We start from the raw sequence: 25,755 nt of genomic DNA, 5'->3' as shown, positions 1-25,755 counted from the left end.
TTATGAATTTTATTGAATAAAATTCTTTTCCATTTCGTCCAATGATTCATAATCCTATCCTTTAGAGATTATTTATTTAGAAAGAGTATTAGTAGCGAATTAATTTATTATTTTAATTAATTTCTTATGATTCCATCAAACAACATTTATAGAAAATATTCCAAAAATTTCGCTAATATATATTATTAATACATTAAAGGAGAAATTAATAATTAAGCCCCCATGTTTAGAGGAAGTGAGATGAAACAAATCCAACCAGTTGTGCATTTAAAGTATTGTCCTGTACCCTACCTGTCTATTCTTGAGTTTTCTTTTACCATTGATTGACAAATTTACTTAACCTGTTTTTCACCATTTTTTCAGGTTTTTATCACCTGATGTTTCTAGACATTCAGGTTTAACCACGCGTGTCTCAAGACGGCTAAACCAAAATGTTTCTAAGTCTAGAGTTTGTTCTGTATAATATACGTATATTTTGAGCGAATTATTTTTCTTCTTCCTTCTGTTTTTAGGCATAACTGCTTGTTTTTTTTTTTTAATCTTTTTGCCCTCTAATCGTTCACATCGTTTCACAATTCGTTCTTCAATCAGTGATGTTATCTATCCTGCAAGCCTCTCTGATGTTTTCACTTCTTTCTCTGTCCATCAATCTATTCCCAACTATTCTACGCACTATTTTCATTTCTGGAGAATCAATACTACCATTAATGATTTTATGGAATGTCAAAGCATCTCCACATGAACGACGCTGCCGGAGCGATAAGAAGTTGAAGGAGGCACAGGCTGATACGTAATCAATGTAACATTGTATAAATAGATACTTTAGGAGTTGCTTTTGAATCCTTTCAATTCTGGTGATATATATTTGAAATTGGGAGCTGCAGAAGAATATTTGTAAAATTTTGCGTAACTCTCATAACGAACCCAAGCATCCGCCAAGACTCCCTGCTCCATCAACGTGGCCGTCAAACGTTAGTTTGACATCAAATCATAGCCTAAATCTCCGACCTAAGTCACTCTAGGTATAGTATCACCACCCAGGCTATAATCGTATCTGATCGTGACTGCCTTCCTTGTAAAAGAAATAATATTACATTTTTTAGGGTTCGGAGTCAAGAAATTTGAGCTGCAATAAATACGTGTCACGCTGTAGCCTCGAGCAATCCAAAGATGGAAACTTGAGTAAAAATGTTTAAATCAGCATACATCATGCAATGAGAGTGTTTAATTATTGAAAAAAATATCATTGATATAAATATTAAATAGAAGTGGCCCTAAGTGACTCCCTTGCGGTACACCGGAAGTAACAATCTTGCTGTCCGAAAATTGACCATTGATATATTCACTTTCAGAGTCCTTTCATGTGTATAGGAGGCAAACCTACGCACAAGATGTACATCAATATCAGATATACGAAATTTTGAAAGAAGCAGAGCATGATCGACTCGATTGAAAGCCTTACTAATAGCAGTATATGTATATGGAGTCAACTTGAAAGGAATCATCCATAGAGTTGAAAATATAGTGGGTGTATTCCAACAAGTTGCTCTCCTTTATAAATAAGCTTTCAAGTATTTTACTAAATAATGGCAATAAAGAAATAGGGATTTCCGGATTTAAAGATAGAGCCTCCTTCCAAAAACGTGGAAAAACTCCAGATTGAATCAAACTGTTGTATATAACAGTTAAAGGAAAAGAAAGTGACTCACAACAACTTCTAATTATGATGGCAGGAATACCGTCCGCTCCTGGTCCTGTCGATGCATCAATTCCCCTCAAAGCCTCCTCAACCTCAGAACGCTCAAAGCATATCGCGCAATCTCAATCAAGATTAAGGTGGTTGTTAGACACAACACCAGTCTGAGTAGACATAAAGGCATGTCAATATAGATCTAATAGCGGTCTTGTATATCCGGACTTTGGCTTCAGTTCTAATATGTTTATTTCGCCATTTAGGTACGCCGCTGGATTCCTTACTTCAGTCTTAATATTGGTGTCTTGGAGGTAGTCATGCATTTTATTTTTGCCGCTGATATAGTCATGTCAAAACTGGAACAGTAACCTTTGGAGATCATCCTCGTTTTTCGCGACCATCATTTTGCACCACATCGTCTGCGTAGCATAGGAAGCATAGGTTTTATAATTTCATCCATTATGATATTAAACAAAAGCGGGCCCAGAGAGTCCCCTAGTTAGTTCGTCATTTATTTTTGCTTGAATCTTGTTGACTAATTGTAAGTAAATATTTTCAATTGTTTTAATGATATTGTACGATATTTGTCTGCCTTAATAATAATAACTTCTATATCGTTGGTTACTATCTGAGGCATATTCTCTAAATATTTTACCCAGTTATCTTTTTCTATGTGCTTGATGTTAATGAGCTAATTTGCTTCCGCTCTTTGACTTCTAAGTAATTGCCAATTTGTTTCTGCAGTCCATAGAAGTCACTTTCCATTCTTTTAGAAAAAGTTTTCCAGTGTTCGTTCTTAATTCGTTTGGCTACCGATTTAGGCCCACTTTTACCACCTCATGATAAATTGGCGATCTTAGGTCCATTACTACCATCTTTTAGTTAAATTTATCTTATAGATAAACCCATCTACTAACCAATCAGAACGCGTGAAATAGCCGTAACCATAGTAATAATCCCTTAGATAGCTTAACCAGAAGATGGTAGTAACGAGCCTTAGCCAATGAGAGCGTTTAAAACTGCTGTAACCATGGTAATTATCTATCGATTAAATTTATCAAGAGGTGGTAAAAATGAGCCTTAGGGCCGGTTGTACCACCTCCCGATAAACTATCTAACGGATAATTACCATGGATACAGCGGTTTTAAGCGCTCTCATTGGCTAAGTGCGCCAATTTATCTATCGGGTAAATTTATCGGGAGTTGGTACAACCGGCCCTAAGTCTCATTACGAATTTTCTTATATTCTTCGTATCCTTGTGACGTTTGTGATGACATATAATTCAAGTACGCTTTCTTTTTCCTTTTACTCTTTAATATCTTTAGAGAACCAGGTCCCTTTTGTTTCCAAAAATACATCTTGATTTATTGTGTATTAAAATATTTTGCTGACTACTTGTTGTTTTCTTGCTTGTTACTGTTTTGATTTTGTTGTAGAATGAGATTGAGCATTTAGAGTAATCGTTGAAAGATGGTATAACACTGTTCTCTAGGTCACAGACTTGAGATACACACAAAATCACAGCCCCCTTCTCAGAGAAATCCGTAACAAGTAACCCTTCATGAACCTCTATACCATTATTTATCAAAAATAGGTAGTTATAATCTACAAGAATGCCATGAATTCATTTTAATTTCTTTAATCTATTTCCCATTTATCTATTAATAAAAAAAATGAATTGGGTTGGTTAAAAAAAAAATTAAAAAAACAAATATCAGTTAGACATTGTATTTCTATATTCATATTTGGTCATCTTATGTTTTGAAAAACTTACACAAAATCAAAAAAAAAATCATAAAAGGGAAACCACACGCAAAAAATCCATTACGTATATTTGCGTAAACAATGAACAAAAAAGAATTGTGGATCTTTTAAAAATTCGTCAAAATCTCAAAAAACCGTGTAGTTACAACAAAAATTTATTTCTTTCTCTTTTTTTTTTTTCTCTAGGATAAGACATTAACTTTATTAGAATAAAAAATGGTGAGCGAATTTTAATAGCTCCACTGAATTAATCAAATAATTAAAAAAAAGGAAGAAAAAAATGTACATAATTTTCTCTCAAAACGGTTACTACTATTAGTAACGGTATCGTCGGCTGCTCCTGTGGCCGGGATAGTCATCGTAGCGACGGCTGGAGCGCCGGCTGCGCCTCCCGTAGTCCCGGTCGTAGTAATCGTAGCGGTCCCCCCTGTTGTCTCTGTTGTGGCGCCTGCTAGACCGATCGTAACTAAAAACACTCTAAGTCAGGAACCATCGAAAGACCAACTTAGCCGGTGGTAGACAATATTTTTTTTTAAGAATATTATTTAATTTTTTTTTTGTAAGGGGGCCCCCAGGCGTCTGCGCACCGCCCGCGAATCATCATCATCTCCACACCATTCTCGCGCTCTCTCTCTAATTACACTATGGAAAGCCATAACACAATCCATTTATAACGAATAACCAAACCATATAAATTATGCCAAAACGCCATGAGCCTGATAAACCATAAAATAACAATTAGGTGCAGTGTTCTTACCCAATCACATAAACAGGTCAAGATAAAAAAATATAAACATGATTAAAAAAAAACTCTAATAGGTCTTATCAGATTCTTTTTGTTGAAAACTTTCTTAATAAAATAAATATTCGATTTGAGGTTAACTACTGTATGGATATTTTTAAGCAGGAGTTTCATTTACCTTAGAAAAAATTAATAAATGGGAACGGGGACGCTTGCTTGGGGTGTAAGAGATCAACTTTTAAAGTATTTTTTTCCGTTATGGGTATGTGTTCTAGTTCTAACATTTACTTAAAAATAAACATAAAAATGGGGAAATTTCTCACCACATTCACTCCAGAAAATTATGCAAGAGCATTTATTTATGACAATTATTTTTAAATATTACTATTAAATCATAAAAAAATACTCTGCATAAATAACAAAGACATATACAATTTCCCTGTAAATCAAACCATAACTTTTCTTATTGCTATCTCCCCAAAATACTTACCGCGACATCCTTTTATCTCCACCGTTCAAGTCTGGGCAATCCCTGTAGAAATGACCAGTATATCCACACTGATAACATCTCATATTTGGATTGAAAAATCTACGTCCAGATCCTCTGGTCCTAGGTTTAGCGAAAGTCACTCTAATTCTGCTTCCACCAATTTCCCTAAAATACAAAAAATTGAAAAACAATTCTCAACAAATATTGTAAAATCTTGATATAACGGATTAATACAGAAAACTATTTTTAATGTGTTAAACTAGCGCTGAATAACAGTTAAAACTAGAGCTAACCTAGGACTAGAAACATTCCGGATAAGCTGTGCGTCTGAAGACTGAAATTCTCTAGTCCTAGGTCTAGTGTTAGTTCTAGTTTTAGATCAATTAATTAAACAATAACACAGGCCTGCAAAAATTAATGTCATAAAAACTTTTTAGATTATTTAGGGTGATCCAACAGTTTTGGAAGGTGCTGAATCTGAAAATGACAACAGTTTTTTCCCACCACCCACCGCTGAAAAACTAGAACTAACTGGTATGAATATGACTGTTACTTTTCCTTTTGTGAGTAACATCTGAATTCTATTGATGAAGTGATCTATCCTGATATTTCCTCTCCATAACCTTAATATCCTGATGGAAAGGTTCACTCTGCTCTTCACTGGTAAAAATCCAAATAAGAATGTAGAAAGTGAACTTTTCTGTTCATCAGGTCTTTTTCATTCCCTAAAAATCTAGTGATCACCTTTTTGAAAGCATTCCAAGCTTCTCTTTCAACACCCGACATTATGTACTGAAATTTCTCATCAAGTATTAGTTTACGTATGTCAGGACCTACAAAAATTCCTTCTTTTAATTTTGCCTCTGACAAATGTGGAAACTGTGTGCAGAGGTATTGAAAGTAGTCACCAGTGTTGGGTAAAGCTTTGACGAATTGTTTCATGAGTCCTAACTTGATGTGAAGAGGGGAAAGACAAATTTTTCTAGGATTGACTAAAGCTTTGTGGAAAACATTCTTTTCACCTGGCCACAATGTTTGCTGGGTTGGCCATAATTTTTTAGTCCAGTGTTCATTCCCTGCAAACCAAGCATCATGCCCAAAACTTTCAGATCACCACAAACTATCCACTTATGATCTGTATATTTAATTTTATTTAGCACCTTTTTCAAATACTCGTAATTTTCTTTGAGGTGTACAGAATACCCTAGAAGAAAAGGAAGTATATGTGTGCAGGAGTACAGGCGCCTTCAAGAGCCTTCAGGCTTCTTTTTGAAGAATCAATGAAAAAATCTTTTTTTCTTTTAGTCTAGAACCCAAGAATTCGGCATTCTCCTTGGTAAGTTCCAAGTCTCTCACCAAATCATCAAGCTCAGACTGAGCAAAAAGTTGTGGGGTGGCATAACCTGAAGGATCTTGGAGAGCTCATCTCCTACCTAGCGTTGCTGGAGGGTGAAGTACAATCACATCTGGTCGCATTGCAGAAGGAAAGTTGTGGCACACTATATCTCTTTTATTCTTAGAGTTATAGCCATTAAAATCATAGTAGCAAAAATAACAGCCATCACTGCGATTTTTTGGTTTCCTCCACACCATTAGAATGCCAAATTTGAATGATTTTTTTTACCTGATGACCACTTCCTGAGATTTACACAAATATAACACACTTTGCGAGGTGTCCATAATTGGGCCCCAAGTTTCACACCGAAATAGGAGTTTCCTAAAAAAGTCTGTAAAGTTTCTCTGGTGTTCTTTAATGACAAGTTCACTACAAATGTAACAAAAATTGTCGGGAGAATAAAATTGTCCTGTGTCCTTTTATTATACTCAAAGGAAATAGGAAAACGCGTAATGACGTAATACTACTTAAAATTTGTGCGAAAAAAAAATTAAATTTGCGGAATTTTTCTCGGATTCAGCACCCAAAAATCAATAAAGATCGCTTATTCGCTCTACTTTTAGTTCTATATTTTTATTGAACTAAAAGTAGAACTAACACTAGACCTAGAACTAGGAACATTCAAAATTGACCAAGCGCATTCATTAGTTTGCATTGGACTGTAAAGACTTAGCCTTACAAGTTTATGATGAAAAAATTCTTATTCTTCAAACAATTGTTCAACGCCACAATGGCAAGAAGCATTATCAATGACTAAATCCTAACTATTAGCTATCCTGAGGTCTCCTTAAGCATTGCCTAACAAACTCATTAGCCTTTTCTCTTTTAAATGTTTAAACCTTGGGTATCTTTAGGTATCTTACTGATACATCTAATAAGATGCAGATTTGCTCCCCAGCTACCGTCAGCAATGAAAGTACAACGATTTCCTTTTTTTGAATGACCTTGATTTCGCAAGATAAAGAAATTAAAGTTTGTTAATAAATTATGGACGTGTTTTCACTTGGAAGTTCACACTAATTTCTTAGATTTTAGGATTTTCTTCAACTTTAAGTTCAAAGAAACGCTGATGTTCATCTGTAATTTTTATTTTATGTTTCCTTTCTTTTAATTTTTCTTCTTTTTGATTTTTGATCAATTTGAACTGCTCTTTTTGCAATAGCGTCGTTTTACTTTTGGTGCTTCCTTTTTCTTAATATAAGGCATTTTGTAGAGTTTGTTAACAGTGACAATTTGTATAGTATATTGTGTCTCAAGGGCAGAAAATAAGCATTAGCAGCCCGAGGCGAAGCGAGGGCAGCTAATAGATAAGGGCTGCTAATGCATTTCTGCACGTGTGACACACAACTGTTTTTCGCCTCCCATTAAACCAAACAAAATTGCAAAAATATAAAATAAAACTAATTTTATAAATCAATTAATAAAAAAAATTATGAGAAACGTCAAAAATGTCCGCAAATATCAATGAAGACTAACTAGATTGTGATGAAAAACTATAAAGTAGGGACGTTCAGAGTTTAGAATCCCAAGGGCCGAAAATCTACCTTTCAGTTATTTTTTTAGGGCTGATATGATTTACTTTCAGGTATGGGAGGCGAAAAATTAATTAATGTCACTTTGATTAATGCCAATTTGATTATGACAGTCGCCAAATTGGTTTTGTTAAATGCCATTTTGAGTTTGATTAGTGCCAATTTGAACTTGAAATGGTATAGTGTTATTTCTACTTTTAGTTCAAGAAAAATATACAACAATCTAGCACTGAATAACAATTAAAAATACACAATAACCAAACGCTGAGTGACAATTAAAATTAGAACTAACACTAGACCTAGAAACATTTCTTAGAAAAACTTTCTAGTTCTAGGTCCAGTGTTAGTACTAGTTTTAGTTCAATAAAAGTATACAATAGTCTAACGCTGAATAACAACTAAATCAAGAACTAACACTAGACCTAGAACTAAAAACATTCAGGTTTAGCCTTCTTAAGAGATGTATGGCTAAACCTGAATGTTTTTAGTTCTAGGTCTAGTGTTAGTTCTACTTTTAGTTCAAGAAAAACATACAACAATCTAGCACTGAATAACAACTAAAACTAGAATTAACACCAGACCTAGAAACATTCAGATTTAGCCATCTTAAGAGATGTGTGGCTAAACCCGAATGTTTCTAGGTCTAGTGTTAGTTCAACTTTTGATTCAAGAAAAACATACAACAATCTAGAACTGAATAACAACTAAAACTAGAATAAACATTAGCATTAGAACCAACACTAAACTTAGAACTAGAAACATTTAGGTTTAGCCTTCTTAAGAGATGTATGGCTAAACCTGAATGTTTCTAGTTTTAGGTCTAGTGTTAGTTCTACTTTTAGTTCAAGAAAAACATGCAACAATCTAGCACTGAATAACTAAAACTAGAATTAATACTAGACCTAGAACTAGAAACATTCAAGTTTAGCCATCTTAAGAGATGTATGACTAAACCTGAATGTTTCTAGGTCTAGTGTTAGTTCTACTTTTAGTCCAAGAAAAACATACAATAATCTAGCACTGAATAACAACTAAAACTCCTGTCCTTGATTTATACATCATATAGACAACTCAAAAAATACTCTATATAATAGAGCAACTTGGAGAATAACCCAAGTTTGATTCTATCTATGAGTGCTAACATTAACATTTAAATATACTAATGTATTAAATAAATATTAATAGTACAACTTAAAAATATTTTCTCCGTTATATCAAGGTTTTACTATACTTAATAAATAACTTACACTCCATCAGCTTCATTTAAAGCCATATTAGCAGATTTTTTATCTTTGTAAACAGCAAATCCAAAACAAGGGGAGCTATTGGTCATCCAAACCTCTTTCAAGGTTCCGTATTGTGAGAATAACTTCTCTAGATCGGATTTGCGTACGTTTTCACCGATATCTGCAATATGAAGCCTGTAACCATCTTCATCACGACTGCGACTCCTCGATCTCGATCGGGAATAACTTGACCTGCTACCCATCGATTTCCTGCTGTTCGCTTTACTGCTTCGCGAGGTGCTTCGGCTACGACTCTTGTGGGGCTTCGGCGAGCCGTCCAGCTGGTCGTTGTCGCGCATCTCGAATTCCTGTTCGTCCGACAGTTTGACGGCTTTTGATAAACTCGAAATACGTGAAATAAGTTTTTTGTTTGTTTGAGTACCAGGTTCCCCTGATTACACGCTTCCGATTGAAAACGTGTAAAATCACGCGGTTGGAATTTACAAGCACGTCCGGCGATTGGAATTAGGTGATTTTCGATCTATAATTTATTTGTTGGAATTGTGTAAGAAAGGATTTTGAGTATGTTTTTTGTACTTGCCTATGTTATAACACTTTATCGATGAATCTATTTATCTATTATGTGGTTGCCAATGAGACAGTAACGCATAATATCCAGACTGCGCATGTTAGAAAAAGGAAGGAAGTGGGAGAAAACATTGAACGTCAGCCATCTTTGAAATATTTAAAAGCGGGAAAATTAATTATTAATAATAATTTATTTAATCCAATTTAAAATATTTCCTTATTCATTCTAATTATTAAATAATATCAAAAACGACTTTAATTCACACCTTTTTTTTTTTAACATTAATCACTTTATTTTTTATTTCATTTAAGATTTTTTTTTTAAGTTGGTACCATTTAATGGTGGGAAATCTTTAAAATATGAATTTATTGTTATAATTCTTGAATTTGTACATTTAGGATAAAATACGACATAAAAATATTAATAAATATGAATAATAAAATACAATAATACTTTTTCAATTATGTTATATACAAATAAAACTAATTATTATTTCCTTAACCTCTATTTCAATTTTTTAAGATTTATCTTCGAGATTGGGGTCCTTCTTCTAATTTCCTCCATACAACCTAAACGAAAATCATATTAATCTAACGCTTTTAATTGTTGAAACGACTTACATTGCACATTTCGCGTACCAAAGCCTTTTCTCCATCGTCCATATCAGCTGAAGGTGTATCGGACATGTTTTCATTCCTTTCTAATCTTCCTTCACGTTCCAATTGCTCTCTAACCTCCAATACTTGTAGAGCCCTTACTACGGCTTCAGGTCTTCCGAATAAAACTCCACCTGAATCTTGTGGAATTGCCACGGTTGGATCACCACTTGATGTTGCCAATTGATTTATTTTATGAGTTAATGTGCGTTTATCATCTTCTAATTGTTGTACTCTTTGTTCTAAACTTCTTACATACTGCATGATTTGATCTATAAATTAAATGTAATTAATTAAATCTAAATTAAGATTTTTTTGTTGTATCTTACCATTAAAAGTACTTCTTTGTCTGGCTAGATTTTCATGTAGAAGTCTTTCCCTGCTAGCGCTTCTTCTTGGTGGATTATTAGAGCTAGTAAATTGTTGTGGAATAGTTGGCTCATCAGCATTAGTGCTTGAACTGGAGCCATCTCCATCATCTCGAAGATTTGTAGTAGCTGTTGTTCCACAATTTGGACAAATTGAAGTTCCACCTCTTTCTTCATCCAAATACAAACATAATTCTTTTAATTCTAAGTTATCTTTGATGAGTTCTTGTTGTTTATTATCAAGTTCGCGTAATTTGTGTTGATATGCAGAAACTTCTTGTCTCATAACTGTAGCTGTGTATCTTCCAAATCTTTGCCATTCTCTGGCTAATTTTCGACCTTTCTGTCGGTCATCATCTAAGAAACAACATAAATCTCTTAACTCTTGGTTATCATCAGCAAGCCTTTGATTAGCTTCTTTTAAAGTTCTCAACTCCATCATTAAGTTTTGCATGTGTCTCTGATCATTTACCATTCTTGTGTTATCTTCAGGTTTTCTCACAAATTTTAACATCTCGTTATTTTGACGGATTATTTCTTCTTCTGAGTATCGCCTGGTTTGTTGATCATCCAATCTAGGATCTTCAACTCGATTTGGAATTCTTCCCTGGGGTACACCCACTGGATAAGGATATTTACCTGATATAGGATAACCGGGTTTTAAAAATTTTCCATCCTTAATAATAGGGTGCTTCAAAATCCCACCTGGATTGTGAACGGTATTCGGTGGGGGATGGGGAGGCGGTTGGTAACGGGGCGGAGCGCTCGATGAGGGTTCGTTTTGGGGCGCTTTTACAATATACTGTTGTTTCTTGGTGTTATTTGACATGTTACAGGGTCTGTTCCACGCTCTATGCCAATTTGGGTCAGTTTTATGTGTCACGATTCACATTTTTCACCCATTTAATACACTCAATTACGTTTCTATTTCAAATCAAAACATAATCACCCAAATCACTTCCGTTACGATTAAACAATCCGTTTATTTATCGTTTTTGATAAAAACGAAAAACGGAACGACATAAACATTGGGCCAACATGGCGACGTTTCTTCTTTTTAAATCAACAGGGGAAAGGTACGTTAAAGAAGGAGGCAAAGAGGTCTTGAGTTATATGCGTTCCGTTGACTTTGTTAGCGCGAGAGAGAAAAAAAATCTCAATGCTTTCAGTATGTATTGCCCACCTTTCTTTTTTGCTTTTCAAAGAAACGATGTGGAATGCGGTTTTTTTGTGATATTTGGTTGGGTGGGGTGTTTTATCTGTGTTGAGTACTTTCTTTTTGATGGGGATGGAATCCGAAGAATTCCGGAAATTGAATTGTAATGAATCATATCATTAATTACTATAAAATGTTATTATGCTTGTTTCGAAATAATTAGATTAAATGGAATGTTGGAGAGTTTATTATTCACTTTGATAAATGTTAAGTATTTCTTTTGAAATGTTGAATGATTAATGAGTTAAATTGTTTTATATAACTTTTAAATAAATTGCATTAACATTTCTATGTAGTTACTTAATCGGAAAAATAAGATTCCAATAACATAAAGGACCAAAAAAAATAATAATGATAATCAATCATTATTAACAGTACCAAAAATACTCAATGATTTGTTCTATATGTTCTAATTCTGTAATACGTTCTACAACTGTCTCTATGTTAATGGTTTCCAAGTGATATGATCACTCCAAGAGAGAATTTCTAAAAATGTGATGCCCAGAAAATTCATAGTCTGATTGGTCATATTATTATCCCGTTTAGTAAAGAATGTAAATATCTTTGTTTTATCTAGATTCAACTTCAAATTATTTGCCCTGAACCAATATTGCGCTTTCTCTAGTACTGAGACTGTTTTCTGTTTCAGTTTCTGTGAGTTTCTAGATCTATTTATAAAAAACGTATCATCAATGTACAGACACATTGAAATAGAGGTTTCGATCTAATACACCTTGAATGTAATCTCCATCAATAACTAAATTAAAAAAAGAAAAAATTTATTATTTATGTAATCAGCTAAATTGACATAACCTCAATAACAAATTTTTGACAGCTGTCAAAATACTTGACATTTATCAAACGTTCAAAAATTAAGTGTGTTAATTAAATTCTAATACTTACAGAATTTTAAATTAAAATCTATTGGAGATTTTGCAGACCATAATCTTAAAGTATGCACAACATTGTTATTATAACCAGGAACTGGAGTATTCACCCATTTTTTTTGTATTTCCAGTTCAATCAATAACGTGCCCATAAAAATTACCGGAATCATGTATTCTGATCTGGGGTTTTCCCAAGGGTTTCCAAATCGTAACCAATAGTCAGGTTCTTCTTGTTCTTTGTCATTAATAATTTTTTGGGCGAAAATACCGTATTCATAACGAATTCCGTAACCATAAGCGACCTTTCTTAAAGTTGCCATTGAATTTTTAGGCAATATAATGAACTAGCAAGTTTGCTTTTTAGATTAGTGAAATGATCACTCCAAGAGAGAGTTTTTGAAAATGTGATCCACAGAAAATTCATAGTCTGACTGGTCATATTCAAATTATTTATTGCCTTGAACCAATCTTGCACTTTCTCTAGTACTGAGACTGGTTTCTGTTTCAGTTTCTGTGGGTCTCTAGATCTGTTAGTGTTTAATCGTTGATTCGTTTATTCTTTGTTTTTGTGATAGAATTAAACTCTTGAAATTTATTTTACTAAATTTTAATATAATTTTGACAATGTTACATTACTTGAGGCATAAAGCCGAATATATCCGGTTTTACCAAATTCATTTTATAAATAACACGGGCCGAACGTCGTACTTCGACCACATGTCACGAATTGGAAAACAACAAAAAAAATGTAAATTTAAATTAGAAAAATCATTTAAACGGAATAACAATAAAAATTATAATAACAATTATAAATGCCTTAACAAGATCTATTTATAAAAGACATTAGAGCATTTAGAGCCGTATCATTAATGTATGTCAAAAACAGAATCTTGAGGAACACCAAGAGCAATTTCCTTCCATGTCGATACTGATCCTCTCCAGTGTACTTGCTGTTTTCTGTTCTGAAGATACGATGTAATTAGTTTTGAGCTTATACCGTAATTGTCTAATTTTCTTAATAATATCTCATGACTGACAATATCAATTGCTTTACTTAGATCACAGAATGCAATCTGGGTATATTCGCGCTGATCCAATCCTTTCGTTATTTCTTCTAAAACTTCATGAATTGTAGTTATTGTCATTATAGTTATTATTTTTGCATAGATACTGCATCAATTTACTGCATATTGCCACATCATACATTTTTGAGATAGCCGGCAATATTGATAGAGGTCTGTAGTTACTCAACTTTCGCACACTTTAATTCAGATGGAAAAATGCCATCTTGCAGACTTTTGTTTATTAAAAAACATAAATATATCATCATTGGTATTACATCCAACAGTAATTTTACAAAGATACCATACACGTCTTTCGAATTTTTCACTTTTAATTTCTTAACTATATTTTCAAAATCTTTTCTCTCTAAGTGACCAAAGGTCGTGCAGGAGTTAATTTGTTCACATAGTTCGTTACATCATTATTGACTATAGAATTACTTATACTGCTCAAGAAAGTATTTAACTCATTTGCATTCAGCCGTCCTTCAATTTGGTCACATTTCTTTGCCTTGCCTGCCTCCTATTTTACTATATTCTATATTATTTACTATCTTTAGAATACGCCTCTTTTTTAGCTTCATCACTTTTCTCTTTATGCAACACTCTTAGTTCTTTATAAGTGACTTTATAAGTGTTTTGTATAAGGTTCTTTTCCTTAGTTACTTCAATAACGGTATGCAAAGCATTTAGATGATTTTTTGCTGCTTGTAAGTCCTTAGTGTTCCAGTTAAGGTAATTTATTGCTCTTTTTGTTGTGATGTCTTGGAAAGCATCATTATAGCTTCTCATTAATAGATCATGAAAAGCAGTATAACACAACTGTGAATTTACACTCACTTAGGTTCATCTTAAAATTTTATTGTTTTCTTATTAATTTCTCTATTTTATTTTTAGAACTTTTGAACTTTTTGTCAGAAGTTATTAATTAAAAATAAGTGTCCAAAGTGTTAATACGATGGTTAATTTTTAATAAGTAAATAAATTTTTATTACATTATTAACAATATTTTATTATTTAAATCTTACAAATACATGATACACGTATAAAGAATATTTTTTCTTATATAAATTTCAATAACAACCTGACAAAAATAGAAGACAAAAAAATACTGCTGTATTCTAAATAATAACATAACTATTTTTTTCATTTTTACTCTCTCAATTGCAACTCTCTAGGCTCATGAGGAGCGGGTAATTTTTTATAATTAGCCTCAACTCCCCAAATATCTTTACCGTACTCAATAATAGTACGATCGCTTGAAAATTTTCCGGACGATGCGATATTATTAATAACCATTTCTAACCACTTCGGTTGATTCTCGTAAGTGGCACTCACTAAATCTTGAGTTTTGATGTAATCTTCGTAATCGGCGAGAAGATAAAATCTGTCGTACTTTAACAAGATATCGGCGAGATCTTTAAATTCGTCCGGATTTCCGGGGGTGAAAAATCCGTTTTGTATCTGATCGACGACTTGTTCTAATTCGTGATTGGATTTGTAATAATCGTAAGCGTTGTAACCTTTTTTTTCTAATTCGTGTACTTGATCGACGGTCATTCCAAAAATGAATATGTTTTCGTTGCCCATTTCTTCGGCCATTTCAACGTTAGCACCATCTAAAGTTCCTATTGTTAAAGCTCCGTTTAACATAAATTTCATGTTTCCTGTACCGGAAGCTTCGGTTCCTGCCGTCGAAATTTGTTCACTTAAATCAGCTGCTGGAATAATTCGTTCGGCTAAAGTAACTCGGTAATTTTCTAAATAAATTACTTTTAAACGGTCGCCTACGATAGGATCGTTGTTAATAACATTAGATACCGCGTTTATTAGTTTAATTATTTTCTTTGCGGTGTAATAACCTGGGGCGGCTTTTCCGCCAATCATAATAGTACGGGGGGTAAATTTAGCTGAAGGATTCTTTTTGATTCGGTTATATAACGTAATTATGTGCAAACAATTTAATAATTGTCGTTTATATTCGTGAATTCTTTTCACTTGAATATCAAAAATTGAAGCAACGTTTACTTTAATACCATAATCTTTAAAGAGAATTTCGGCGAGCTTCAATTTATTTTCTTGTTTAATACTCATTATTTTTCTGTGCATATTCGAGTCTTTTGCAAACTTTTTCAACGTTTTTAATTGATCCAAATGGGTTATCCATTCTTCTCCAATTGAATCGCAAATTAAATCGCTCAAACCTGGATTACACAGTAATAACCACCTCCTGGGTGTAATTCCGTTAGTTTTATTCTGAAACTTCTCTGGTGTTAATTCATAAAAGTCTTTAAATAAATCGTTTTTAATAATTTCGGAATGAATCCTAGCGACTCCGTTAACAGCGTGTGACCCAACAATCGATAAATGAGCCATATTAACCCTTTTCTCACCATCTTCCTCAATCAAAGACATTCTCCTCATTTTGTCCATATCTCCCGGCCATTTCCTTTCAACATCTTGGAGATGCAGAAAATTGATGTGATAAATTATTTGTAAATGTCGTGGTAAAATCGATTCCAACATTGATACTGGCCAACGTTCCAAAGCTTCTGGAAGAATTGTGTGGTTGGTGTAAGCACAAGTACGCACTACTAATTCCCAAGCTTCCTCCCAAGCCATCCCTTCAATATCGATGAGAATCCGCATTAATTCAGGTATAGCTAAAGATGGATGTGTGTCGTTTAATTGAATTGCGACTTTTTCGGGAAGAAGGGAGAAGTCGTCTCGAACATGTTCTTTACTACCAAATTTCGACGCTTTGAAACGGCGGATTATGTCTTGTAAAGTTGCGGCGCACATGAAATATTCTTGTTTTAAACGGAGTTCTTTGCCTTCAAATTTATTATCGTTGGGATAAAGAACTCTTGATATATTTTCCGCAAGGTTTCGATCTAATACCGCTTGAATGTAATCTCCATCATTAACTAAATTAAAAAGAAAAAAAAATCAAAAATTCAAAAATCATCATGTGGATTAAAAATCGATGATTTTTTTTTATCGATGTGAAATGACCCAAAAAACATGTTAAAACTAGCGGAAAAGTGAAAGTAAAGTTTAGATGTGACATCACAAGCAATGTTAACATTGCAGTTTCCTATTAAATCGGTCAACACCTAACCTACTTGTTTATTTTATAGCCACGCACAGAATCAATCTGATAAACTAAAAAGTAAAGTTATTTTCACTAAACTAGGTGAGATTAGAAGGTATATTCTCGGATGAAATACCCTTGTTTTAGGCTTTCCATACATAACGACTGACTAATGTGTCGTTAAATAGACTGTGTATCAATAGACTGTGTGTCAATAGATTGTGTGTTAATACTGGAACTAACACTAGACCGAAAACTAAAAACATCCAGATTTAGCCGCACGTCTCTCAAGACGGCTAAACTCGAATGATTCTAGGTCTTGTGTTAGTCTAGTGTAAAACTAAGCCGAATATTAGGATTGAGTGTCATAAAACTGTCATTGCAGTGCATTAATGTCACGCTGCATTCTGGAGTGGAGAAGAAATTAGTGCAAACAATTTCAGATCATCTGCATACATTAAGCACTGGGAGTGTTTTATGACTTTGAAAATGTCATTGATGTAAATATTAAAAAGAAGGGGGTAAAGATAGCTTCCTTGAGGTACGCCTGAATGGACGGACATTATATCAGAATGATATCCATTAAAAGATACCACCTAAGTTCTATCACGCATATAAGAAGCAATCAATCACAACAAATAGTTATCAATTCCGTTTATCTGAAGCTTTGACAACAGGAGATTGTGATCCAGGCGATCGAAAGCCTTACTGAAGTCTGTGTTTATGACATCCACTTGAGTTGGTTGATCAAGAGATATAAAAATGTAATTAATGTACTTTACTAAATTGGCTTTTCAAAAATTTTACTCAATACAGATAATAAAGATATTGGCCTGTAATTGGATACATCACTTCTATTGCCAGATTTAAAGATAGGAACTATACATGCCTGCTTCCAAAGACATGGAAAAACTCCAGATTGACTAGATATGTTCAGTATAATGGTTACAGGAAGTGACAAAGATGCGTAACATTCTTTAATTATAATAGCCGGTATACCATCAGAACCTTTTGAAGCATCAATTCCTCCCAGTGTCTCCTTAACATCAATCTGATCAAAGCAAACAGTATCTGCACTATTGAAGACACCACATCAGCCCGAGCGACTGAGTACACAGAGAGCGAAAAAAATCAAAAATATGCAACATAGTGATATCTTAACTAGCGCTACCTACCACTGTCACTAGAAGTAACATTAGGCCTAGAACTAGAAACATTCGGGTTTAGCCGCACGTCTCTAAAGATGGCTAAATCCGAATAATTCTAGTTCTAGGTCTTGTGTTAGTTCTAATGATAGTGCAATATTAGAACTAACACTAGACCGAGAACTAGAAACATTCGGATTTAGCCGCACGTCTCTCAAGACGGCTAAACCTAATGATTCTAGTTCTAGATCTTGTGTTAATTCTAGTGATAGTGCTAATATAAAACTAGAACTAACACAAGACCTAGAAACATTCGGATTTAGCGGCACATCTCTAAAGGCGGCTAAACCCGAATGATTCTAGTTCTAGATCTTGTGTTAGTTGTAATGATAGTGCAATATTAGAACTAACACTAGATCGAGAACTAGAAACATTCGGGTTTAGCCGCACGTCTCTAAAGACGGCTAAACCCGAATGATTCTAGTTCTAGGTCTTGTGTCAGTTCTAGTGACAGTGCTGGTGCAATATTAGAACTAACACTAGACTGAGAACTAGAAACATTCGGATTTAGCGGCACGTCTCTAAAGACGGCTAAACCCGAATGATTCTAGTTCTAGGTCTTGTGTCAGTTCTAGTGACAGTGCTAGTGCAATATTAGAACTAACACTAGACCGAGAACTAGAAACATTCGGATTTAGCCGCACGTCTTTCAACACGGCTAAACGCGAATGTTTCTAGTTCTAGGTCTTGTGTTAGTTCTAGTGATACTGCTAATGTAAAACTAGAACTAACACTAGCCCTAGAATTAGAAACATTCGGGTTTAGCCGCACGTCTCTAAAGACGGCTAAACTCGAATGATTCTAGTTCTAGGTCTTGTGTCAGTTCTAGTGATAGTGCTAATGTAAAACTAGAACTAACACAAGACCTAGAATTAGAAACATTCGGGTTTAGCCGCACGTCTCTAAAGACGGCTAAACCCGAATGATTCTAGTTCTAGGTCTTGTGTCAGTTCTAGTGATAGTGCTAATGTAAAACTAGAACTGACACAAGACCTAGAATTAGAAACATTCGGGTTTAGCCGCACGTCTCTAAAGACGGCTAAACGCGAATGTTTCTAGTTCTAGGTCTTGTGTTAGTTCTAGTGATAGTGCTAATGTAAAACTAGAACTAACACTAGCCCTAGAATTAGAAACATTCGGGTTTAGCCGCACGTCTCTAAAGACGACTAAACCCGAATGATTCTAGTTCTAGGTCTTGTGTCAGTTCTAGTGACAGTGCTAGTGCAATATTACAACTAACACTAGACAGAGAACTAGAAACATTCGGATTTAGTCGCACGTCTCTCAACATAGCAAGTTATTTTCACTAAACTAAGTGAGATTACAACGTATATTTTCGGACTGACTCCCTGTCGTTAGATACACTGTATATCAATAGATTGTGTGTCAATAGACTCTGTGTTAATAGATTGTGTGTCAATTGATACAAAAAGCCACGAATGTAAAATGTCTTTCTTTACCATCTACCTACTCGCGTGAATCTGAATGTTAAAGTAACAAACCCATCCTCTGCTCCATGACCAACCCGATATTTGGGAAATTCACACTAGTTTAAATGTTAATTAACTTAACTTGTAAGGTAACGTTTAAAAAGGGGGGTAGCGCGGGCATCAGGTATACATTCTAAGTTATCTTTAGTTTATAGATGGTAAACAACGACGTTTTAATCGTTGAACATCGAAAATCTAAGAAACAACCGTATTCACCCGAAAATATGCATTTTAACCAAATGTGCTGCGAAAATATATGGTAGCACGGTCGATGACGTCACGAAAAGTGAGGTTACGTCGAAACTTTAATGTGATTTTTCGGTAAGTTTTACACTTTATTTTTATTTGTAGCTTATTTGAGTGATTTCCCATTGATTAAAAAAAAATCGTCGATTTTTAAGTCACATGATCATTCTTGAATAATACAAAAAAAAATTATTTATGTATTCAGCTAAATTGACATAACCTCAATATCAAACTTTTGACAGCTATCAAAAAATTTGACAGCTGTCAAACGTTCAGAATTTTAATACTTACAGAATTTTAAATTAAAATCAATTGGAGATTTAGCAGACCATAATCTTAAAGTATTCACAACATTATTATCATAACCAGGAACTGGATTATCATAGGGTAATGCAAAAACAACTTGAGTATTAACCCATTTTTTAGTATTTCCAGGTCCATCAATAACATGTCCATAAAAATTAACGGGAATCATGTATTCCGGTCTGGCTTTTTCCCAAGGGTTTCCAAATCGTAACCAATCATCAGGTTCTTCCTGTTGTTCACCATTAATGATTTTTTGGGCGAAAATACCGTATTCATAACGAATTCCATAACCATAAGCGGCCATTCCTAAAGTTGCCATTGAATCCAAAAAACAAGCTGCTAACCGGCCCAAACCTCCGTTTCCAAGACCAGCATCTTCCTCCATTTCTTCTAAATCTTCAATGTTCAATCCCAATTCATAGAGAGCTTGATCACAAGCTGTTTGAATCCCAATGTTAATCATTGTATTTGTTAAGGATCTTCCCATGTAAAATTCGAGGGAGAGATAATAAACTCTCTAAAAAAAATTTTTAAAAATAAATTAATTATAAGGAAAATATTTAAATTACCTTTGGATCAGTTTCATAATAAAATTGTTGAGTTCTTATCCATCTAGAAACCAAATGATCCTTGACTGTATGAGCAAGGGCAAAATAATAATCTCTTGTAGTAGCAACATTTCTGTCTTTAACGAGGGTGTAATGAAGATGTCTATTAAAAGTCTTCTTTATTTCATTAACATCAGCTAATTCGGCGATTCCTCGAACACTTATTTGTTTTCTTCGTTCATTATCAGTGTGTACGCTGGACATTTTTGCAGTTGTACCGGAATTCGAATCACAATCGAGACTGGTGTATGTATATATACGGTCGAGGATGGTCTCTTGAGGGTCACCTTGTCCACACCGAAAATCGTAGCGCCTGCGCGAATTCGAAAAGTAATTGCTGGCCCAACGATTTCGTTGTAAATTTTTAATCGCTTTGATTTCGCATTCAACAGATAAGAAATGTGTTCGTAATAGAATAATAAAAAATGTTTTAGTAGTGACTAAATCGTTATATCACATTTTTTTGTAATCGGTTAATCATAGATTAACAAAATCAATAGGAAAACTGTTGAGAAATTGAGGTTAAGTTTAGGTGAAGTAAACACATTGTGTTTACCTTTTTGGGGTTTAAAAATAAATTTAATTGGAATATAAATTAAGTTGATGGTTTATTTTTAGATGTTTTTTAGGATGTTGAGATGGGTTTTTATTTGTTTATGGAGAGATTTAAAGATAGTATTAAGGGTCATTTTTTTTTAATTAGGCAACCCAAATGACAACTTTATTTTAAGGTTACCCAATGAGACTTTTTACAAAAGTAAATATTTATTGAATACCAAATACATGAGATTGCTGTCTTTACAAAATGACATCTTTTTTGCGTCGTAAGTTATAATTTCTTCCTTTCTTCTAAATAATATGACCTTATATGACTGGTCGAAATTATATTTTGTTGGTGTAAGATCTGCATCAGCTTGAGCGAAAATGTGCTACTGTATGCACTGACGAGTATATTTTCAGCGACAAGGCACTCAAAGCTGCCACATTTTGTACCTACAAGTGAAGTGGTGTGAGCCTAAGTAGGGCTTTAAGAGCAGATGTTGGACAAGGTATGCACCCAATATATTAAGATATGCAAGCCGCTGGATTTATGTTAGCTGTTGTTGTGCTGTCTTGTGATTTGTTTTTGACCACCAAAGTAGGTGTAGACGACCATGGGTCTGATTATTGCCATAACCTTCCACAACAATTTTTACCTGGTTGCCATTAACTCTGGTAAACAAAACTAACCTTTCTCAACATTATATTATCTCTGGTAGCAGTGTGTTTGGATGTTCCATTAATGTTCATTACTCAGCATGTGTTACATCCAGTTATTTTACTGAATTTCTGCCCACGCATTCTTACAAATCTTTCAAATTTTTCTGAATTTAAGGTCGTTATAAAAATATTTTGAAACAATAATTATTGCAACTTTTATTGTTAACAATATTGCTCTCTTGTACTTTTGCTCTCAAATGCGTCAATATTGAGAAAAATACAAAAATATGAAAATCTTATGAATTTGTTGCTATTTCATACATTCGAGAAACGGCGCATATTACAAAAACCTTTTGATACAATAGTTATTGCAAATTTTATTGTCACCAATATGGCTTTCCTGCACTTTTGCTCTCGGATGCGTCAATATAGAGAAAAATAGAGAAATATGAAAGTTTTATTCATGTTATTAATGGTAACATTCTGGAAACAGAGCATATTACAAAAAAATGTTTGGAACAGTAGTTATTGCAAATTTTATTGTCAACAATATTGCTCTCTTGTACTTTTGGTCTCAAATCCGTCAATATTGAGAAAAATACCAAAATATGAAAATTGGATGAATTTGTTGCTATTTCAAGTTGTTAATGGTAACATTCAGGAAACGGAGCATATTACAAAAAAGTTTTGGAACACTAGTTATTGCAAATTTTATTGTTAACAATATTGCTCTCTTGCACCTTTGCTGTCAGATGCGTTAATATTGAGAAAAAGGCAAAAATATGAAAATTAGATGAATTTGTTGCTATTTCATGTTATTAATGCTAACATTTGGGAATCGGAGCATTTTACAAAAAAACTTTTAGAACAATAGGTGTGGCAAATTTTATTCTTAACAATATTGCTCTCCTTCACTTTTGCTCTCAGATGCGTAAATATTGAGAAAAATACCAAAACATGAAAATTGGATGAATTTGTTGCTATTTCATGTTATTAATTAGCTAACATTTGGGAATCGGAGCATTTTACAAAAAAAACTGTTAGAACAATAGTTGTAGCAAATTTTATTCTTAACAATATTGCTTTGCTTCACTTTTGCTCTCAGATGCGTCAATATTGAGAAAAAGACAAAAATTTGAAAATTGGATGAATTTGTTGCTATTTCAAGTTGTTAATGGTAACATTCAGGAAATGGAGCATATTACAAAAAAACTTTTGGAACAATGGTTATTGCAAATTTTATTCTTAACAATATTGGTCTCTTACACCTTTTCTGTCAGATGCTTTAATATTGAGAAAATACAAAAATATGAAAATTGGATGAATTTGTTGCTATTTCATGTTATTAATGCTAACATTTGGGAATCGGAGCGTTTTACAAAAAAACTTTCGGAACAATGGTTATTGCAAATTTTATTCTTAACAATATTGGTCTCTTGCACCTTTGCTTTCAGATGCGTCGATATTGAGAAAAAGACAAAAATAGGAAAATTGGATGGATTTGTTGCTATTTTAAGTTATTAATGCTAACATTTGGGAATCGGAGCATTTTACAAAAAAACTTTTAGAACAATTGTTGTAGCAAATTTTATTTTTAACAATATTGCTCTCCTCCACTTTTGCTCTCAGATGTTTCAATATTGAGAAAATACAAAAATATGAAAATTTTATGAATTTGGTAACATTCAGGAAACGGAGCATGTTATAAAAAAACTTTTGGAACTATTATTATTGCAAATTTTATGTTTAACAATATTGCTCTCTTGCACTTTTGCCCTCACAGTCAGATGCGTCAATATTTAAAAAATTCGGTCCCTTTCAAAAACTGTATTACGAACTGATCCTTGTGGTTTTGCCCCGACCACTGGTTTGTGACCCCTTCATTAGTTTCTCTTCTGTCTTATATATTTTTTTCATTTGTATATGTCTTGATTTCGACGGGGTATGCAGACTTATCCTAGCATTCTAATGCGTTGTCCAAAAGAAAGTTCTATTCGAAGAATCTTGTATAATAGTAAAGAAGTGTCATAACTTATGATAAGTGAAAGTGTCATAAATTATTTTAATTTAACATTTAGATTACCGGTTTAAAAAAAAGGATATAAAAATTAACTAATGTATTTCCCAACAAAATGTTATTTTATTTTTTCTTTTTAGTTCCATTCGATGAATCTTGTATAATAGTAAAGAAGTGTCATAAGTGAAAGTGTCATAAATTCTCCTAATTTAAATTAGCGATTTTGAAAGGATAAAAAAAATTAACTAATGTATTTCCCAACAAAATTTTATTTTATATTTTTAGTAACAACATTAGCACACCAATAAACTAAGTAAATACAAAATGAAAATATAAAAATACATCTATTTACAATACAAATAGATAAATTATTTAAAATCCTTAAAATATATGGTTTAAAATAGCATGAATAACGTGCATAGTTTGGTCATCAACTAAAACAATATCAAAATGTTTCATGTAACCCTCCAAATTATCTTCGGCCTGTAAACAAAAATTGTTCAATAAATAATCCTATGTTGACTCAAAAAATCGCTTACATGATCATATAAAAACCCAATTTTTAAAACGTTACATCCAGTTTGTTCCCCACTAAACATATTTGCATCCCCAATAGAATCCCCAACAACAATAGCATTAACTCGATCATGTAATTTTTCGTAATATTCAGTTCCGCTTAGGACAGATTCATTTTTGTTGAAAACATTGATGATGGTTTCGTCTTGGAATCCTTGAATTATACCCTGATCATTGTATTTTAAAAAGTTTGCAACTACTTTCACGTTACTGTGTAAGATATTGTAATAATTAAGTACTGCAATAACAGTTTGCCCTAATCCTGCTGAGAAAACCAATATAGGAATTTCGTTTTTTTTTAGTAAATCAAACAGTTCTATACAACAATCTCTTAATGTAGGTTTTAGTTCTCTTACAACTTCTTCAATTTCTTTATAAGAAACTGATAAACCCCTAAAAAATGTTTTTTATAATTCATTTTATATTTTAAAATTAAAACTAAGTTACGCTAAATTTTGTTTTGATAGTCGCCACCAGTCTTCCATGTGCTTTTTCTTTTCAGCACTTGGTATTTTAGGATCAAATTCAATGGGTTTATATTTCATATTCAAAGCTTCAACAACTATCTTGTATGTATCAGGTAACGAAGGACATTTTTCAAAAATTGCTGTAATTTAACCAAGATTTGATACATTATTCAATTAATTCATTGTTATGATATAGATAAGACATGAACTTACCAAAGCTACTTACTTGTGGTACCCCATCATCATGTTGTTTTGTAATAGTTCTATCAAAATCCAAGATGACCTGGAGCTTACTTTGACCTCCATTAACCAATTCATTTATGATCAAATTAACTTTAGCCTTATCTTTTATGTATACATGTGGCTTATTTAATTCAGGTATCGATGTTATATAATCGTTAGTCATAATTACCATGTTTCTGTAACCTAAAAATTTGCTTTTGTGTACTAAACAGCGTAACATCAAGCCGAAATCTAGCGACATCTATTAGAACAACAGGCGACTCACCTAAAGGTTTCTTTTGGTTCGCCTTTTTTGGCTATTACAAAGTCGATATTTTTGCGATTTTCGAATGAATTTGAAAGTGTATTTAAAACGGGCTCGAAAAATAATTTTTGATTGTTGATTTGGTTACAATTTTTTACAATGTAATTTTGTTAACGTCAAAAAAGTAAGGTTAGATGTTCATTTTGATTTGGAGATCCAGATTGAAAAAATATTTAATGTTTTCTATAAATATTTTGTGATTAATATTTTTTATAAGATTAAGTAAACTATTATTGTATTTTTAGTTTTAATGATTTGTTTATTGTGGTTTTAATTAATTACTGAGTTAAATGGATTTTTCGAGAAACATTTGTCAAATTTGACAGTTATAGATTAATTGTTGAAAATTTTGAATATGTAAGTAAAGATTTTGATTCA

At 33.1% G+C, this 25,755-nt stretch overlaps 4 protein-coding genes across 6 annotated transcripts; all 4 read right to left on the bottom strand.

Moving 5' to 3' along the window:
- Positions 1-3,408: 3,408 nt before the first annotated feature.
- LOC111418100 (serine/arginine-rich splicing factor 7-like) lies at positions 3,409-9,567 on the bottom strand. 2 transcript variants are annotated; one of them, XM_023050549.2, is made up of 4 exons: positions 9,446-9,567; positions 8,866-9,385; positions 4,691-4,855; positions 3,409-3,924 (listed from the first exon to the last, which is right to left on the bottom strand). In XM_023050549.2, exons 2-4 carry the CDS (start codon positions 9,201-9,203, stop codon positions 3,774-3,776), a joined length of 654 nt encoding a protein of 217 aa, XP_022906317.1. In that variant the 5' UTR covers positions 9,204-9,385; positions 9,446-9,567; the 3' UTR covers positions 3,409-3,773. The 2 variants fall into 2 exon arrangements, with proteins under 2 accessions (XP_022906317.1, XP_022906318.1); XM_023050550.2 differs by having other exon boundaries at positions 3,793-4,174.
- Positions 9,568-9,782: 215 nt separating this feature from the next.
- On the bottom strand, positions 9,783-11,814 carry LOC111418104 (coiled-coil domain-containing protein 85). The gene is made up of 3 exons (XM_023050556.2): positions 10,419-11,814; positions 10,054-10,361; positions 9,783-10,002 (listed from the first exon to the last, which is right to left on the bottom strand). The coding sequence occupies exons 1-3, from the start codon at positions 11,284-11,286 to the stop codon at positions 9,958-9,960; spliced, it is 1,221 nt and encodes a 406-aa protein (XP_022906324.1). The 5' UTR covers positions 11,287-11,814; the 3' UTR covers positions 9,783-9,957.
- Positions 11,815-14,606: 2,792 nt separating this feature from the next.
- Positions 14,607-21,014, bottom strand: LOC111414394 (glycogen phosphorylase). The gene is made up of 3 exons (XM_023045727.2): positions 20,532-21,014; positions 19,948-20,479; positions 14,607-16,548 (listed from the first exon to the last, which is right to left on the bottom strand). The coding sequence occupies exons 1-3, from the start codon at positions 20,772-20,774 to the stop codon at positions 14,774-14,776; spliced, it is 2,550 nt and encodes an 849-aa protein (XP_022901495.2). The 5' UTR covers positions 20,775-21,014; the 3' UTR covers positions 14,607-14,773.
- A 3,024-nt stretch (positions 21,015-24,038) lies between these two features.
- LOC111414441 (cytosolic 5'-nucleotidase IIIB) lies at positions 24,039-25,357 on the bottom strand. Of its 2 annotated transcripts, XM_071200087.1 has the most exons (5): positions 25,339-25,357; positions 25,044-25,256; positions 24,811-24,970; positions 24,327-24,756; positions 24,039-24,270 (listed from the first exon to the last, which is right to left on the bottom strand). In XM_071200087.1, exons 2-5 carry the CDS (start codon positions 25,243-25,245, stop codon positions 24,169-24,171), a joined length of 894 nt encoding a protein of 297 aa, XP_071056188.1. In that variant the 5' UTR covers positions 25,246-25,256; positions 25,339-25,357; the 3' UTR covers positions 24,039-24,168. The 2 variants fall into 2 exon arrangements, with proteins under 2 accessions (XP_071056188.1, XP_022901555.2); XM_023045787.2 differs by lacking the exon at positions 25,339-25,357 and having other exon boundaries at positions 25,044-25,301.
- Positions 25,358-25,755: the final 398 nt, after the last annotated feature.

The sequence above is a fragment of the Onthophagus taurus genome, chromosome 11 (genome assembly GCF_036711975.1).
Source record: "Onthophagus taurus isolate NC chromosome 11, IU_Otau_3.0, whole genome shotgun sequence".
Taxonomy (NCBI): Eukaryota; Metazoa; Arthropoda; class Insecta; order Coleoptera; family Scarabaeidae; genus Onthophagus; species Onthophagus taurus.
This window is presented reverse-complemented; position numbering and strand designations above follow the sequence as displayed.